At 36.5% G+C, this 20132-nt stretch overlaps 1 protein-coding gene across 2 annotated transcripts in view; it reads right to left on the bottom strand.

Annotated features, from left to right (window-relative positions):
- GSTCD (glutathione S-transferase C-terminal domain containing) overlaps positions 1-20132 on the bottom strand; it is a 112627-nt gene that overhangs the window by 24694 nt on the left and 67801 nt on the right. For both annotated transcript variants that reach the window (XM_059067437.2, XM_067036435.1), the window contains exons 6-8: positions 2755-2870; positions 2555-2599; positions 419-547 (exon numbers count right to left, since the gene is read on the bottom strand). In XM_059067437.2, coding sequence (XP_058923420.1) covers positions 419-547; positions 2555-2599; positions 2755-2870 — 290 coding nt within the window. The remainder of the gene's footprint in view (positions 1-418; positions 548-2554; positions 2600-2754; positions 2871-20132) is intronic.

Raw genomic sequence — 20132 nt, 5'->3', positions numbered from 1 at the left:
CAGGCTGTTAACAAGCTAATTGTCCTCTTATATTCTCTGTTTTTCTCTTTCACTATCTTCTAAAAATGTAAAATAAACCAAGAGAAGTCATCTTCATTAGAATTCATTTATTCATTCAATTAGTAACTATTTTTAAGTACTTGCTATGTGTCAAACAATTTTTTAGGCACTGGAGATTCTGCAGTGAAGAAAATAAAGTTCTTGTCTGGTAGAGGAACAAATATTCTCTCTACCATGTAATGATGAAATGCTGTGAATGAAGTAATATTCATAAATAGGCTAGACTTTACAGACAGTAGAAAACAAAAGTTATAAATTTCTTGTTTAGCAAAGAAAATAAATTATCACATTTATTTACTCTAAGACACATTTTTCTTATTTAGTTAATTAAATAAATTGAAATTGCTTGATTACTTACCCCAATATTAAATGTCCCTGTAAAATACTCCATATTTGCTTGAATGAACCAAATGTTGCTTAACCCTAGTTCGTCACTTCTCTTCTTAGCACGAATTAATGATAATTCCTTGTTTTCTATTAATGTAACCTAGATTGTACCCAGGAAACAATAGTATATTCAGTAACATAATTCAGACATTAGGGTAAAGTATTATTACTGTGTTTACTAGCTTTAATAATGTAGATCATATTATATTGATCCTTATCCCAAGCCAGGAAGTGGGCCAGATAATATAGAACAAAAATGAACAAGGTCCTTGAACTCTTGAAGCTCCTAGATATAGTGATATAAGTGAAACAGGCAATTATAATACAGTGAGTGGTAAGTGTTTAATGAAAGACATATAATGTGTTATCAGAGCACGCAGACTTGATGACTAAGGGAGGTTTTAGTCATTTAATGTGAAAGAGTAACATATTAACTGAGGCCTGAAGAGTGAATAGAAATCAGCTGCGGGAATAAAGGTGTGTTTCTAGCAGAGAGAGAAACATGTATGAAGGCCCAAGGTAAGAAAGATACGGTATTATTTGAAGAACTGAGAAAACTGGTTTAGCTGGGGTACAGTGTGTGATGGTGACGGTGGAGGTAGGGGGACGGGGTGTGGGATGTAGGAATCAGGCTGGAGAGGTAACAGGAGCCAGATCATGTGCAATGAAAGGAGCTCTGGTTGCTGCAATGCGTAGTATGGATTGGTGGGGGAGAGGCAGAAGGCAGGGCAACCAGTTCAGAATTTCTAACAGTAATCCAGGCCAGGGAAGGTGGGAGACCACCACTGGTTTAGATGGAGAAAGGTGGGCAGCAAAGTTAAATCACTTTCATCACTATCATTCCTAGTTTGGTCCTTATTTTGTCCTTATGCTTGTCTTTATGGAAAAATCCTGGATCCCTTTGTAGAAAAAGCCTGTCAGAGGATACTTGGGGTCAAAGGTTTTCCAGCCTTTATTCTAGTCAACACTTCCCTTTCCCAGTTTCAACATTTCTAAGTTTCCAGAGCTGTTGGGAAAGGTAAAAAAGACACCATATCCCTGCCTGACTCTACGTCTCCAGGATTCTGTTCTATGAGCTTTATTCCTCTTACTCCAACCATGAAATTGTTGTTTTCCTTAGTGATGAAACGAACATCTGCCTGTTTCTCCCAGTATTCCTCATTTATTTTGCTCTGTATTTTCTGAGAAAGATAAAGAATAATACTCTCTACTCCCTATCATTCTGCTACATATCATTCTGGCTAGTCTATGAATTCTTCCACATTTTTTCTTCTGAGAATAATCACTTTAATTATTTTGTAATTTCCGGAGAGCTCACAAACAAAGGATCTGCCCCAGTTCAATCATCAGATTCTAGACTTCTATGCTGAAAGATGGTCACTGTGAGGAAATGATTTAATATGACAGAAGACTAAAAGCAGCACAAACTTCTAACAAATGGTGGCAACAATCGTATAAATTATGGTACATTTACTTAAAAACATATTATGCAGTCACATTTTAAGTGATATTTTAATGATGATATTTGAAACTATTTGCAATAGAGAAAAACATTTATGATATAAGATTGAGTGAAAGCAGGCGACTGAAATTGTACTTGCATTTTTAGAATTTGCATCAATAAGCGTCCTCATGAACAATGACAAAGAGAACATGGGGAGAAATGCATTTGGTGGGTCAGTTGGTAGATCTGGGGTTTATCTTTTTCTTTAAAAAATGTTGTTGTTACAATTCTGATACAATGAATAAAAATCAAGCTACCAAAAAATACGCTCAACAAGTTTCAGAGGCTAGTATTTCCAGTATAAAACTATGTTGACAATTAAACTGGCTTCATCATTAATTATTTTATTTAAGAGTGGAATAATTATTTCTTTTAAAAATTATTTAAAAATACAGCCCTTTTATAAAGAATAAAAAATGTAGTGGTCCTACTTACTTTTCTTCCCTATGATTCTGAATCTTAGAAGTTTAGTTCAAAGAAATATAAAATGCCTGTGCCACATATTTGACCTGGGTGAATGATTATAAACTCAAAGAGGAGGAAAAAGCCAGACTCAGCTAACTGAATTGTGTAGTTTCCTTTTGTCTATTATTCAGACTCTACCTGGCATGATGGCAGCATGTGAGCAAGGACAATTCCAACATGGCCCTGAAAAAGGAAAAAAAAGAAACAACTTTGGTCTCTAAGGCTTTTGTTTATTCTGAGACAATAATCTTGCCAAATAAAAACATGACCTTTAATGTAGTATAGTAAAGTCACATTGTCTTGGAAAGGCTAAAGAGAATAAAGGAGATATAGAATACCCCACCGCTGCAGAAATCCACAATTCTGTCACCAGGTTTGGCCTGATTTGTCACCACATAAACAAGGTTGTTTAACTGTTGCTGCTTCCTCAAAGCTCGATCACTGGACATTTTACCTGGGAGAGACAAGAGATGAAGACAATGACACGTTATATGTTGTAGGGGACTGAGATGGCACTCGTAGACTAGACTAGCAACCTACAGGAAGAGCAGTACAGATGTAAGTGGATTACACATTCCATGTAACCCACCATGAGAGGATTAGAGAACTGGAACCCAGAGGTGAACTCTATTTTGCTTCTTTTTACTTTTATTCCTACCCAACTTTTCTTTCAATAGTCATTAACAGAAAATCTATGAAAAAATGTCTTTGAAAGAGAGCAAACAATAAGTGAAACATTAACTTCAGAGTCATAAACAAAGTGTTCAATAAATGTTTACTGGATGAATAAAAATTAACAGTGATAATCTCTTCCCTCTATCCCTCTCAGAGACATAGTGTAAAGATCACCTAATTGCAGCACATTGCTTAAATCGCCTTGGAGAAAAGAGACCTATAATAATAATAAAAAACATTTTTATTATTTAACTGGCACATCCGTGAACTCTTAATTCTTCTGCTTAGGACACTTGGAACATAGGTGTCACATTGTTTAAAATATATCAATGGTTATTGTATTTAGAAATAAATTAGATTTTCTTATTTCTGCTTTGAAACTTCCTTTCCTCATGAGTGTGTCAGACACAGAAATTTAATGCAATTAGGGATTGAGGACAGGGCATTTCCAAGTACAAAATGCCTTGGGCCTAGCAGCATGAAAACATCTTAACTTTTCTTTCAAAAGCTACTAGTCAAGTCCGCTAAAATATCTTCAGAAGAATGCATAAAATTATTTGTTTTTATGTATTTCAAATGCACTGTTCATAAGAGCAAGATTAAGAAAATGTAAGATAGTAGCTCTCAGTGATATAGATAAAAGAAAAAACCCAGATAATCTTTTTGGCTTGATCAAAAATTATTTACAGATACAAAGTTTCCCCTCTCCATTTTCACAGAAAAAATTGCGTGGCTTTTTTCTTTTCTGTTTTCCTTCTTTCTTATGTTACTAAAATTAAAACATTGGGAAACTTTTAGGAAAAAATAGAAAATGTGGATTTAAAAAGATCTATATGAGAGAAGTCCATTATCTCATAATTCATAGGTAATATTTCTGTATATATGTACTTCCAGCTATACCCATAAGTTCATAATTTTCTAGATGGCATAGGAAACATTCTAATATAAATCTTTCTGTGCCCATGAATTTGTTTCTACACAACAAGTTTTAATGGCTGCATAGTATTTTATTAACTATCTATACACGACTTACTTAACCAATTTCCTACTGTAACAATGCAGTCATCATCATACAACTGAATCATTGTGTGTATTCTTAATTATTTAGCATGGCCTAGTGTGAATTTCAAACATGAAAAGCATTTAAATCAATCGTTTGGTGACTTCATTTGTGAAGACAGTTTCATGTAGCTTTAAAAAAATCATTTTCATTTTTCTCTAATAATATAATGGCAAAATATTTACACAGAGTTAGTGAAAGCCCTTGTGATCCCACCTTCAGTGGATAGCCACTCCTAAGAGGTTTTATTATGACAATTTTCAAACACCAGGCAAACTTGAAAGAATTAAGATTCAGTGAATGGCTCTATACCCTCCACCTAGATTCTACCAGTAGCAACTTACTAGACTTGGTTCATCACACTTCTATCTATCTATCCATCCCTCTATCCATTCAGTCATAAATCCACCTAATTATTTATTTTTATGATGGCAATGCAGTTTTGATTTGGAGGAAGAAGAATAAGAACAAGGAAGGGGAGGAAGAGGGGGGATCAGAAGGCAAAAAGGAAAAGTACTTTTGAGGCCCTTGGGAGAGCGAGAGTCACAAATGCTGTTATTAAATGGAGCCACCATGAGGCAAGAAATGAGCACAAGCATTTTAGCCTTTGCTCTGTTTGTGGATTTCTTAACAGTTCTTAGACAAAGGATTTTCATAAAACAAAGTCAAAAGAAATTATCTTTTGTTAAGAACAAGGAGATAAGAAAATGAAACTTATTTAATGGAATATCTAATAGTAAGTTCTGGACTGTACTTCTATGAGATATCTGGAATGACCTAACTCTCTTAGGTCTGTTTCAAAAGCAAATGTGGATGAAGATCTGTTTTTCTTGCTAAGCCTGCCTCTTTGCATATGAAGAATCTGTGCTTAAATGAAGGTTGAAGGCGAAGAGGTACCTTTCAGGTTTGTGTTTAAATAGAGAGACTATTAAGCTGCCCATAATATTCACAGGTCGGGCTAAAAATTCACTAGCATGATGCCTCAGTGCTTTGTGGAAAAACTGCCTCTAATGAAGCATTCCTCCTCACCATTCTAGTTTTATAAGTGAATAGGGTCTTAAACACATTGAACAAGGTAAGAAAGTGGTATTTTGAGACACCATATTCATTTAAAAACCAAATCCTACTTTCTATTATATCCAACAGTCTTGTGCCTGACACTATTTACAAGCATAAAAATATTTACATATTTATTTATTTATTTATTTTTGGCTGTGTTGGGTCTTTGTTGCTGTGCGTGGACTTTCTCTAGTTGTGGTGAGCGGGGGCTACTCTTCATTGCGGTGCGCGGGCTTCTCATTGTTGTGGCTTATCTTGTTTCGGAGCACGGGCTGTAGGCGCATGGGCTTCAGTAGTTGTACGCAGGCTCAGTAGTTGTGGCTCGTGGGCTCTAGAGTGCAGGCTCAGCAATTGTGGTGCACGGGCTTAGTTGCCTGGCGGCATGTGAGATCTTCTTGGACCAGGGATTGAACCTGTGTCCCCTGCATTGGCAGGTGGATTCTTAACCACTGTGCCACCAGGGAAGTCCCTATATTTTTAACTTGACTAAAAACGATGGTTCTTTAGGTGTCATCATGGAAAAAACAAAACCCAAGAATCAAATGTTTTAATACAAATGATCTTATTTGTCCTGCAATGTAATCCTCCTACAGTGGAGTCTTCTCCTTGTCTAATTCAAGTTAGGAGGAACCTGATTAGACAACTTCAATGTTGTTTGCATTACCCAAAAAGTAAGTACAAGGAAAGGTAAAGGAGACGATTTTTAAACTAAGGAAGAGCCATATTAGGACACCTGCATTTTTGGTCAGTTCAAAGCATCAAATAAAGCAGAAAAAAAAAAAGCCATGGATGGAAAATGTGCATATGTGCAGCCAGGACACCTGTTCAGTCCAGTAAATTGTGCTTAAGATCTGGCAGTTCTTAATTTACTCTTTCTTAGTCTGAAACAACAAAGTACCTTGAATATTATAATTTACTGGTAAAAGGAAAATGGTTGGGTGCTTGGATACATGTTAGACTTTATTTGCTGTTTTGTTTTCCAAGTATTTCTTTCAGATGTACTATACCACCCACATTCTGTGAATTTTTTAAAAATATAATTAAATATAGAGACAAAGAAAAGGGCTAAAACTAATGGTTCAGATATTTTTAAAATATGTTTTTGGGGCTTCCCTGGTGGCGCAGTGGTTGAGAATCCACCTGCCGATGCAGGGGACGCGGGTTCGTGCCCCGGTCTGGGAAGATCTCACATGCCGCGGAGCAGCTCGGCCCGTGAGCCATGGCCGCTGGGTGTGCGCGTCCGGAGCCTGTGCTCCGCAACGGGAGAGGCCACAACAGTGAGAGGCCCGCGTACTACCAAAAAAAAAAAAAAAAAAGTTTTTGTTTGAAAAGCTATAAAACCAAGAGAGCAAGAATAAATTTCTTCAACAGTGATGGGTGCAGTACAGAAGCTGTAGAGAAGGTGTGAGACAATTGAGTACACAAGGTGGCACCGATAGAACCTTTGGCAGGTGAGAAAGAAGGTGACAACCACACATTTTAATGTTTTTAAGAGGCCTAATTAACAACATTAAGACAAGCTGATGAATGGTCACTTATCAAGTTTCATAGGGCAATGGACAGTGAAGGCCAAGCTCCACCTTCAGGGTAGCTATGGTTTTCATGCTTGGAGCAGTCACTAAGCTCCTACTATATGCCCAGTACTTGTCCAGGTACTAAGGACACAACTCAAAGTGAATAAGACATAGTCCCTGTCCTTCAGGAGCTAAGAAGGTATCTAAGAAGATGGTATGGGTGTTCATTATGTGCAAAGGTATGTGCACTGCAGATAAAGAACTGAGACATCACAGAGGATTTTGCAGAGATGTGTGGGGCATTTCAGCTGAGTCTTTAAGGCGGAACAGAAACTTGCCAGGTAGATGGCAGGGAAAGCATGATATGATATGGCATACTTAGGGGGAAAATGCAATTAGCTCACTTGTGCTTGAAAATGAGGATCAATGGGAAAGTGGTAGAGCATCAGATAGAACTGAAAATTTGGCAGGGACAGATGAGAAATGGCATTGCTTGTTATCTTGCCTCTTTGTGCTGTACAGAAAACATGGCCTTGCTTTAATACTTAATATGTATGCTTAGAGCTCCTTAGAGACAAGTTCTCTTTGAATAGACAGCTCTGTTATTTTTACATTATTCCACACTAAAGATGTTCTTTTATATTGCTAGCCTGCATCATTTTTATTCTGGATAGAGTATATCCCCAAATTAGATAGAATTATTCATAAAATTATGTGGAGCATTCAACCTCAACTGATGCTAATGTCATTAAATGATTTAATTAAGAAAATGGAATTGAATAAATTGAGCTCATTGAATCATTTTGAGCTCTGCTGTTCTACACAAGAAAGCCTTTGGACTCCTTATTGGATTGTCCTTCCCACTCTCCTTCCCAGGCTCCTCTCCCCGTGGCAGTCCCTGAAAATGCTGTGCTCACCAGGTTCTGTCTCTGTGCCATAGCTCATCACTGAGTGTGATTTTCTTGAGTGTATTACTAAAGTCCCTTCCAAAACTGCCTACAAAAATACCTGTCTTTGCTTAAAATACCTTTAAAAGCCCCCCTCTGCCTTATGAAAATAGTCCTGACTTATTGGCAAAGGCCTTTAATGATCTGGGCCCTGTTAATTTGCCGACCTTAACTTCTGCTACTTTCATAATATATCCCCTATGTTCCAGCCTCTCTGAACAATGGATATAGTTCCTTGAATTTATCATGGCTGGTGATTCAAGTTACTTTATAAATTTGTTCTCTTTGCTTGAAACCTATTCCTCACTCCTGGCTACACTGACATGTATTCCTTTTGTAATAAGTTTTTTGTTTTTTGTTTTTTTTTTTAAACACAAAAGAGAAAAAAGTTACTTTTTCAAACTATTTATTCTATTTCCTGTTATTATTAACTACTGAAGAAGTTTTCTTATTATAAAATGATTTACCTAGGCATTATTCATTATACCAACTACCTAAAAAGAACCGTTAGCTGAAATTGCTTCTGTCTGCATGGAATAGATACAGATGATTTTTCCTGGAACTACATAAACTTGGGCCCAATTAAATGGATAGAGTATCAGGAGACTGACAGGCACATAACAGGTGCTTAATAAAAGTTTAATGAATGAATTTTCTCTATAATTATGACTTAGCATTTCAAGGCAGTAAGTTAACTTTTGCACATATTAAGTATGAAAACAAATTCAACTGTATTTGAAAATATACTGTATTGAAATAGAAAAGGAAGTCAACTATGAAACAATGTTAAAACTGAGGATGGAAAAGTTTCCAAAAACTTTAATGAGGGAATAAGAAAGCTGCCCTTTAAAGCTATACCAAAAACTAGAACAGCGTAAATAAAATTCCTAAAGAAACTCCTGAAAACTAAGCAGCAACATAAAGCTTACATTTTAGGTTAGGGCAACCTCATTTTAAATTTTGGAAATGACTTGTTGGAAATACTGAAAATTTAGAATAGTCGGAATTCACATTTTTTAAAGCCAGTTGCAGGCTAGCATCACTAATCCTCTTAGCCACGCTGACCCCAGAGTGACAATACTCTTGCAGCAGTGGATACCTTTTCCCTCTCTCCCCCATCCCCAGCCCATTCACACATCCCACAGTGCAGTCTATGAAATCAGTAATACTCTAACAGTGTGATGGCATTTTCACTCTGATAGTTTTGTTACAGATATTATGAGTTGTCGATAATTATCAATTAGAAATTCAAAAGAAGCCAATTTATTCCTCTCTAAATTGAGGAATACTGACCTCAGAAAATATCTTTCTCAATCAGTCATTCAACCAACAAATCAACCAACTAACTCGACCTACACAGAACTGTTCTAGACAATGTTAGGGTCACAAAGATGTCTACTGCTTGATTTCTGTCCTTCATGTACTTATACCTATTTTAAAATAGTACAAAAACATTATATATGACCTTAGAAGATGTATTTTACTAACCACATTGTACGGTATTTTTAATGACATTTTAACAGCCCTAACTTACAAAAATCCATACTTCTTTCATTAAAGCTTCTAAAATGATTGATAATTATTTATATGATGCTTTGAAGTTTATTAAGCACTTGCACGTTTGAGACATCATCTAACCTCAGTACTGTCAGGTTGCTAGGTGGATAACCTGTTCCTCGGTTTACAAATGAGGACACAGCACTGAAGAGGTTGCTCAAACTTAGCATTTGTTTAAAGACACACAGCTGGTAGGCAGTGAACATGGGACTCTAACCAAGGATTTCTAACTTTAGGTTCAGTCTTCTTTGCAATATGGTCTGCCATTTCTTAAGCAGATGACTTTGTGATTTCAGAATTTCAGGGCTGGTCCTTTTTTTCTTTTATCTGTTCAAGGAAATGAGGTGCTTTCTAGCAGGGAAATAAGGGCTATCCCTAACAATGATACCTTAGGGAAAAAAAGTGAATTCTTCAGAATCAGTCATTAAACGCATTTTATTTCCGTTTTCCTCTAAATAAAATTTCCAAAAGCAGGCTTACCAGTAAAAAGGGTTAATTTAAGTTCTGAACTTCAATATTTTGGAATATATCACTGAGGCATTATCTGCAGGTCTCATAAGTCACTCTGTTTAATGAATTGAACTTTGAGTGTCACCCTTTCCAGAAAAAGACCATTTCCTCACCTTGGAACTGTAGCAATCTCTTAAATTTTATAGAAAAGTGATCTGGGGAGGTTGAGCAATCAATTTGTTGCAAAATCGGATTATCCAGGAGGAAAAACTGAAAATAGATTGGGATGATCTTTCACGTTATAGTACTGCAGATGCTGACAAATATAGCATGAACCTTCACCCTTCCATATCTAATTCCAGGGCATCTTTTAAAAAAACAATAACTACAAGTACTTAGGCAAGATGCGCAGCTGAGGAACAATAGTTGAAGAAAGTATAGCCACACTATTCGCCAAATCAAAACTTCTGTTTTGTTTATAAAAGAGCTAGGTACATTGAATAGTGGAAATTTTAAAACTTCTTATTCCTGCTATTTTTTTTCTCTAAGATGAATAAAATATTTTGACTTCAGAATACCAGACACCAGAGTTAATTGAACACATATATTTTCATTTCATTCAAATGCTATTTATATCACACAGAGTAGTAATTGTTTCTTTGCCCTGGAATTTAGTTTAAAAAAAAAACATTTCACAACATCTTCCAACTTGCCCACAAGACCAAATTGAAATGTTTTAGAACAAAAAAAGTTAACTCTAGAAAATAGGTATTTATTTCTTCTCCCTCTTTTTTTGGATGCTTAAGTTAACAACAGTAAGGTATTTTAATAGTTTCATTAACTTTTGAGATCATTCAACTAATCCTCAATTTGAGTTCTAATTTGATGTGTTTCACTGTATTTTGGTTAAATGATAGTAGCTTGCAATGGTGAGTGTTAACTTTCCTGGAGTCTAGTGACTTTCTAAAAATCACTTCTCTTATATACATAGTATTCTAATTTCTACTATGATATGACCCATAGGTTTTCTTGTTTGATATTTTCATATATTTTATTTTGATTAAAAAAATGAAAATGAATATATCTAAGGTGACATGGCTCCATATTCTTTTATAATATTAATACTATATTAATATACAGTATTCCCATCAAGAGGTGGCATCTGTGTCTGTTCCCTTGAACTGAGCTCTATGACCACTTGACCGGTGTAATATAGAAGAAAGACTGTGCCCATTTCTGCTGGCTTCCGTGTCCTATCTTTTGAGACACTTGCTCTTGGACAGCACCATGCTTTAGGAAGCCAAGCCTCCCCAGCGGATGCTGTATGAGCAAACAATCTTTCCCACCAAGTCCTACCTAAGTTGAAGATTTGTGAATAAAATAGATAATTGTTATTTAAATGCACTAAGTTTTGTGGTGCATTTATCCAGCTACTGATCATCTGAACAACATCCTAAATTGGGCTTGTAAGGATTATCATCACTGAATAGTATTTATTAAGTCATCTACCTATACATGGAATGGTGCTGGATACTACGACAATAACCAAAATAGAAAATAGGTATTATACCTAAGAGTTAACAGCTCAAGGCAGTAGTATTCATTGCAAGTTACAGAGGGACTCCGCTGCAAACCTGAAAGGCAGTCTTGAATTCCAGCCCTACTATTTCCTTTTCTCTTTCTAATGGTCCTAAACCTCAAGAGTCTAACTGAAAAGACTGTTGGGATCTCAGCAGCAAGGGGTGGTGGAAAGAAAAGGATTATGGTAACTAACCCAGGTATAGGCATGGGTAGGGATGGGGACTGTGATCCAAATAAGTGTTGCTCGTGTGGGTGGCAGGGCTTATACTAAATCATAAGAGATGACAGATGTAAAAGAACAAGGCTGCACTGAAACTGCACCATTTGGGAGATTGGAGTTTACTGATATACGGACACACTGATTCAGGGCCTGGGTAGAGCAGGGTAAGACATGTACTGACCTTTTTTTTTTTCCTAAACTGGCATTTTGTATCTTCCTCCCATTCTCTGGTTCTTTCATTATAACCTCTACAGAGTAGTTTATTAATTTAGCAAAAGTATTTAAGCACTCATTATATGTCTAGCCCTGACCAAGGAGCTAGGACACCATGGTGAACAAGGGAGATTCTTATATTTCAGAGAAGGGAGTTTGACATCAAACAATTAAATCAAGTGATAAATGATTTGCAGAAAATTAAAACAGAATGATATGGTTGAAGTTGACTTGGTGAATATTTTAGATTAGGTGGTCAGGAAAAGCCTTACTGAGCAAGCAACAAAACTGAGATCTGAATGACAAGAATCCAGTCATGGGAAACAGGAGGAAAGACACTCCATATAAAGAGAACTGCTGATGTAGTCATCAGGTGGAGAGGAGCTAAAGAATGTTTGAGGAAGATAATTATAATTTTATATATATATATTTCTCCTTATCACTAATATATAAATAAAGTCACTGAATGGATATTCTTATTTGCTGGTATTAGCACAACTGAAGGATTATTATGTGCTAAGCATGTTTCATTTATTGTTTCAATCTTTTGTCATGAGGTTGGTACTGTTACTTCATTGTCAGATGAATAAATTAAAAAAAAAAAAGGTAACTTGCTTTGGTCACGTGGTTACTCCATGCTAAAGCCAGGGTTTGAATCTTGCCAGTCTCAGTCCAGGGCCTGTGCTCCTATCCACCACCCCAGGAATCACAAATCTGTATTAGTAAAATTTTTTTGACTAGGACACAAATATATATGGGACTACCAATTTGTCTGTGAAATATCTGTCTGTTAAAGTTTACTGTCTTTTTTTAGAAAAAACAAATAGAACTTTTTTCTATTTTAGTATACACTATGCTGTTTCCTCTGTGTGGTATAGATATATGTTTCATCTGTATTTCGACAGCAGAGAAATTTGCATCATTATCAAATACCATTCTTTTGTATTTTGGTAATATACTTAATTCTAATCCCAAAATCAGCATGAAAGGCATGCTAAAGTCAACTTTTCAGGGAACTGTCATGCAATGAGAGTGCTGGAGTTGAATCATGTGCATAAATGTCTTTGACATAGTAAAAAAAAGTAATTCAGGACTTATCTGGGTGGTTACTGTATATTCAGGGCAAGTGCTCCTTTTGGTCACAAACAAAGTTCAATAAATATGAATACTTCTAGGGCTTCCCTGGTGGCGCAGTGGTTGAGAGTCCGCCTGCCGATGCGGGGGACACGGGTTCGTGCCCCGGTCCGGGAGGATCCCACGTGCCGCGGAGCGGCTGGGCCCGTGAGCCATGGCCGCTGAGCCTGCGCGTCCGGAGCCTGTGCTCCGCAACGGGAGAGGCCATGACAGTGAGAGGCCCGCGTACCGCAAAAAAAAATAATAAAATAATAAAAAATGAATACTTCTATATCTTCATTGCTTAGACTTTAAGTGCAAAAGTAATGGTCAATAGCAAATTAAAAACTACAGTGTGTGAGTATGAACAAATGTACATAACAAAACCAACCAACCAAAGAGCCAAAATAATCACAGCATTCTTGGCATTTACTTGGTAAAGGAATGCTTCCCAGATTCACACGATCATTAAAAATAATTTTCAGAAACACAGAACAGAAGAACCTGGAAGTAAATTTGAAGTAACAGGATGGGTAGACTTTTCTTATTAGAAAGAAATTTTTTTCTCTCCCTCCTCTAGTGGTTTGAAATACCGTATCTATAGCAAAGACACCCAAAGCTATAATTCAGCTAACACTGCTCTCTCGAACGCTACATGGGATCTAGATCAGGTTTTCCAATTGCATCTTTAATATCTCTGTTTATGCCAGTCAGGGACCTCAAACCAAACATGTCCAAAACCCAAACTCATTTATCTTCCATTATGAAAACTGTTTCTTTTCTGGAATCCTCTCTATTTGTTAATGGTACCACTATCTATTCATCATCCTCCGCCCAAAGCCATATCCTCAGTTCACAGTCCTTTTATTTTTCACTTTTACTACTGCAACTGTCTTCTAATTAAACACTCTGTCCTATATTCTCACCTTTTTGTGCCCATTTTTTAAAAAATGCAAATGTGTTCATGCTACTCCCCTTCCTGCAAGTCTTCAATGGCCTATGGCTGACAGACCAGATTTTAAACACTGAGACGTCATTGTATGACCCAGCTTACTTCCTGCCACCTCTTTACTCCTGCCCTTTCACCACTCTTTAGTCAGATAGAACCACAAGGTATTCTCCAAATGCACCAGGCTCTGTCACTTTTCTGAAGTTTTAAACATATTATTTGCTTTGTCATGCATGCCACTGTCCTAGAAATTACAAACTGTTTTTGGAGCACTAGCCCCTTAGGATATTAAGAGATATTGGGAGGGAAACAAAGTGGCTTCCATCAGGTAGCCTTAGCAAATTCATATATTGTCTAATTTTTTAGAGAATCACAATGCCCATAAGCAGAGTAAACTCTAAAGAGTCTCATGGTAGACATACAGTGTTTCCCGAAATTATCTGACAACAACTGACTGCTCTGACTACCTAATTCTCCTTAGGGACTATTTTAGGAACCCACTTTGGAAAACATTGCTTTACCCTACCTCCTTGCTTAAAAATACCTACTCATCCTTCAAATTCACTTCCAATGAATGCAGTGAGACAACAGAGACACAGACCAGATTCTTCAGACTACACACCCTCCTACCTCAGGACAAGAGTATTTCTCAGGGACCTCCAGAAATCACTTAATATACAAAACCCAGTCACATGCTAGATAGGCTCAAGTCAATGAGTCAGCAACAAAAAGCAACAAAAGGCACCAAAACATTTTTCTTGAAAGTGAGTTATGAAAGCTGTGTTTAGAAGCTCAAAGACATTAGCTATCATAATATTTCTTCTTGAATATTAACTTAGAAAAGAAAATGACATGACATATTAATGTAAACTTTTGAAATATTCTGAGAACAGAGTCATAAGTAGTGTTCACCACAGTTAAAATAGATGCTCTGTTTAGTTATATACAGAAACAGCTAATTGCTTATGAGAATTCTTGAGGAAAATGCTTCAAACAAAACATATCTAGATACCCAATGAAATATATAATATTAACATCTAAATATCCTCCCTAATGAATGGCCCTAAAATCTATCATCTGATGTTTGTGATACCGACATGGTAGCATAAGGGCATTTATGAATAACACCTACATATCTCCATACCCACAAAACAGGTGAGGAAATTTCCTCACTCTTTAAAACAGGGAAACATATGTTGGTCATTTTCAAGCCTGTTAAAGTCAGATTTGAAGTCACATACATTTCCTCCCATTATTTAGATCCCACATATATGATACACAGAGACACCAAACATATAGAACAAAAAACACCTGGAGATGGTAGTCAAAAAGTTCCATCAGTTTCTACTAGTTTACTCAAGTCTTATAAACATGTAATTAGTTTTTACTTTCAAGTTAATAAAAGAAGCAAGAACTCCTCTCTTCATAAGCTAGTAGAAAACAGGTAGACTTCCTAGAGAATAGGACATTAAAATAAACACTTGTACTGATGGGCTTTAAAATCCATATGTGGATGATTCAGCAAAAGACTTTGTACTTTCATTTATGGTAAAAGAAACAACACTAGGTTAACATATGAAAATTTTAGTTGCCTTTTAAGGAATCATATCCAAACACTGAGGAAAAACATATTGGAATTAAGAATAAGAAGCAGCAAAACTATAAATAACTCATTAATTTATACAACCCACACAAAAAATAATATTTTTGCTAAAGTATACTTTGAAACACTGTAAACAACATTTCAAGAGGAAAAGGAGAGCATTTATAAAACTAAAACTTTCACTAGAAGTGGGAAAAAATATTTTCTTTCTATCATTAAAAGATAAGAGGAATTTCAACAGCCAATTAATAAATATTTATTAGGTGCTAAGCACTGCTCTCAGCATTGGGGATATAGCAGTCCCTGCTGCCACAGAACACATATTCCAGTGAAGTTAGACAGATGATACACACAAAACGAACATATACTACATCAGGGGCTAGGAAGAAAAATAGAGAAAGGGGGCAAAGAGTGAGGAAGAGGAGACTTATTTTAGATAGGATGATCTGAAAGGGACTTTCTGATAAGATGACATTTGAGATCTGAATGAAGTGGTTGAATCAGGCATATGGATTGTCTGGGGGAAGAGTTTTCCAGGCAAAGGGGATAACAAATAGAGTTAGTAAATAGGAGACTGGCAGAAGAAAAGATCAAAGAAATAGCCAGGGGTGAGAGTATGCACGGCTCTATAATCTACGTAAGAACTTTGGATTTCATTTTATTTATTTATTTATTTGCGATATGTGGGCCTCTCACTGTTGTGGTCTCTCCCATTGCGAAGCACAGGCTCTGGATGCGCAGGCTTAACGGCCATGGCTCACAGGTGCAGCTCCTCTGCGGCATGTGGGATCTTCCCGGAACAGGGCACGAACCTGTGTCCCCTGCGTTGGCAGGTGGACTCTCAACCACTGTGCCACCAGGGAAGCCCTGGATTTTATTTTGAGTTAGGTGGAATTTGTGACATTATTTGACTTTTTAGAAAATTCTATAGGCAAGCAAGGGTAGAAGCAGAGAGTCTGATTAGGACACTACTATAGTAGTCAAGGTCAGACATGATAGTTGCTCAGACTAAGGATAGGGCAATGGAAGTGGTGAGCGGTGACTAGGTTTGGTGTATATTTAAAAAACAGAGCAGACAGAATTTGCTAATGAATTACATGTAGAGGGTAAAAGAAAGAGGAGTCAAGCATGACTCCAGAATTTTGGGCCCGAGCAACTAGAAGAACCAAAGTGTCACATGTTGAATTGCAGTAGAGGTAGAGGTATGAAGTCTAAATCCTGACGTTTTTCCATGTTTAGAGTTTAGAGTCTGAAGAGGAACCAGTAAAGGAGACTGATAAGGAGTCATTCTATGGTTTCTCAGAGGTCAACTGAAGAAAATATATCAAGGAGAAGGGAATTATTAATTTTGTCAAATGCAGTTGATAAATCAAGGAAAATAAGGACTGAGACTTGTCCATTGGATGTACTAAATGGAAGTCATTGGTGACTCTGACAACAGCAGTTTTGTAGGAGTGGTAAGGTAGAAGCCTGATTATCATGAGTTCATGAGAGAAGGACAACAATAAATGTACAAGGCCTAAAAGCAATAGAAAATCACCATGTTACAATAGCTATAGTAATAATTGATTTGAGTAAGAATCATTAATGGATGCTAAAACCATTGGTGAAAGACTACTGGGGAATAAGACAGGCTCAAAGTAGCTTCCCAGAGATTACCTATTATTACAAAATCTCTGCAATGGAGAAATGTGAGAGACACCACCTTAACCTAGTAATAAACTTATCATGAATAATGTGTCAAAGTGATACCATGTTCTCCCTGCTATGGTGCACTCAGAGGGGTACAACATCCACTCTGTAGCATGCTTGCCAAAAATGTTTAGGAGTCAATTTACTGCAGACCTGCCAACAGTTTAGCCACCATCTAATAAAGGAAACAGATAAACCCAAATTGAGAATATTTGGTAAAACACTTGGCCAAGATTCTTAAAAAAAAAAAAGAAAAGAGGCAATGTCATAAAAGACAAAAATTGGGGATAGAAAAAGATATTCCATGAAAATGAAAATCAAAAGAAAGCTGGAGTAGCTATACTCATATCCGATAAAATAGACTTTAAAATAAAGAATGTTACAAGAGACAATGAAGGACACTACACAATCATCAAGGGATCAATCAAGAAGATATTACAATTATAAATATAGATGCACCCAACATAGGAGCACCTCAATACATAAGGCAAATGCTAACAGCTATAAAACAGGAAATCGACAGCAGCACAATAATAGTGGGGGACTTTAACACCTCACTTACACCAATAGACAGATAATACAAACAGAAAAGTAATAAGGAAGCACAAGCTTTAAATGACACAATAGACCAAATAGATTTAATTGATATTTATAGGACATTCTATCCAAAAACAGCAGATTACACTTTCTTCTCAAGTGCACACGGAACATTCTCCATGATAGACTACATCTTGGGTCACAAATCAAGCCTCAGTAAATTTAAGAAAACTGAAATCATATCAAACATCCTTTCTGACCACAACGCTATGAGATTAGAAATCAATTACAGGGGAAAAAAACATAAAAAACACAAACACCTAGAGGCTAAATAATACGTTACTAAATAACAAAGAGATCACTGAAGAAATCAAAGAGAAATCAAAAAATACCTAGAGACAAATGAGAATGAAAACATGATGATCCAAAAACCTATGGGATGCAGCAAAAGCAGTTCTAAGAGGGAAGTTTATAACAATACAATCCTACCTCAAGAAACAAGAAAACTCTCAAATAAACAAACTAAACTTACACCTAAAGGAACTAGAGAAAGAAGAACAAACAAAACCCAAAGTTAGTAGAAGGAAAGAAACCATAAAGATCAGAGCAGAAATAAATGAAATAGAAACAAAGAAAACAATAGCAAAGATCAATAAAACTAAAAGCTGGTTCCTTGAGAAGATAAACAAAATTGATAAACCTTTAGCCAGACTCATCAAGAAAAAGAGGGAGAGGATTCAAATCAATAAAATTAGAAATGAAAAAGGAGAAATTACAATGGACATGGCAGAAATACAAAGCATCCTAAGAGACTACTACAAGCAGCTCCATGCCAATAAAATGGACAAGGATGTCCACCCTTGCCACTATTATTCAACATAGTTTTGGAAGTCCTAGCCACAGCAACCAGAGAAGAAAAAGAAATAAAAGGAATACAAATTGGAAAAGAAGAAGTAAAACTGTCACTGTTAGCAGATGACATGATACTATACATAGAGAATCCTAAAGATGCCACCAGAAAACTACCAAAGCTAATCAATGAATGTGGTAAAGTTGCAGGATACAAAATTAATATACAGAGATCTCTTGCATTCTTATACACTAACAACAAAAGATCAGAAAGAGAGATTAAGGAAACAATCCCATTCACCATTACAACAAAAAGAATAAAATACCTTGGAATAAAGCTACCTAAGGAGGTAAAAGACCTGTACTCAGAAAAGTATAAGACACTGATGAAAGAAATCAAAGGTGACACAAACAGATGGAGAGATATACCATGTTCTTGGATTGGAAGAATCAATATTGTGAAAAGGACTATACTACCCAAAGCAATCTACAGATTCAATGAAATCCGTTACATGAAATCAAGTTACCAATGGCATGTTTTACAGAACTAGAACAAAAAATCTTAAAATTTGTATGGAGACACAAAAGACCCCAAATAGCCAAAGAAATCTTGAGGGAAGAAAACGGAGCTGGAGGAATCAGACTCCCTAACTTCAGACTATACTACAGAGCTGCAATGGTCAAGACGATATGGTACTTGCACAAAAATAGAAATATAGATCAATGGAACAGGATAGAAAGCCCAGAGATAAACCCACACACATATGGTCAACTAATCTATGACAAAGGAGGCAAGGATATACAATGGAGAAAAGACAGTCTCTTCAATAAGTGGTGCTGGGAAAACTGGACAGCCACATGTAAAATAATGAAATTAGAATACTCCCTGACACCATACACAAAAATAAACTCAAAATGGATTGAAGACCTAAATGTAAGACCAGACACTATAAAATTCTTAGAGGAAAACATAGGAAGAACACTCTCTGACATAATCACAGCAAGATCTTTTTTGACCCACCTCCTAGAGAAATGGAAATAAAACCAAAGATAAACACATGGGATCTAATGAAACTTAAAAGCTTTTGCACAGCAAAGGAAAGTATGAACAAGATGAAAAGACAACCCTCAGAATGGGAGAAAATATTTGCAAACAAATCAAGGGACAAAGGATTGATCTCCAAAATATATAAATAGTTCATACAGTTCAATATAAAAAAAACCACAATTAGAAAGTGGGCAGAAGACCTAAATAGACATTTCTCCAAAGAAGAAATGCAGATGGCCAAGAGGCATATGAAAAACTGTTCAACATCACTAATTATTAGAGAAATGCAAATCAAAACTACAATGAGGTACCACCTCACATCAAAAAATCCAGAAACAATAAATGCTAGAAAGGGTGTGGTGAAAAGGGAACCCTCCTGCACTGTTGGTGGGAATGTAAATTGATATAGTCACTATGGAGGTTCCTTAAAAAACTAAAAATAGAATTACCATATGACCCAGCATTCCCACTATTGGGCATACACCCAGAGAAAACCATAATTCAAAAAGCCAGGGCTTCCCTGGTGGCACAGTGGTTGAGAATCCGCCTGCCGATGCAGGAGACACGGGTTCGTGCCCTGGTCCGGGAAGATCCCACATGCCGCGGAGCAACTAAGCCCGTGAGCCATGGCCCCCGGAGCCTGTGCTCC

Source organism: Kogia breviceps, chromosome 6, assembly GCF_026419965.1.
Source record: "Kogia breviceps isolate mKogBre1 chromosome 6, mKogBre1 haplotype 1, whole genome shotgun sequence".
In the NCBI taxonomy this organism is placed as follows: Eukaryota; Metazoa; Chordata; class Mammalia; order Artiodactyla; family Physeteridae; genus Kogia; species Kogia breviceps.
The sequence above is the reverse complement of the archived record's forward strand: the minus strand, read 5'-3'. Positions and strand labels throughout refer to the sequence as shown.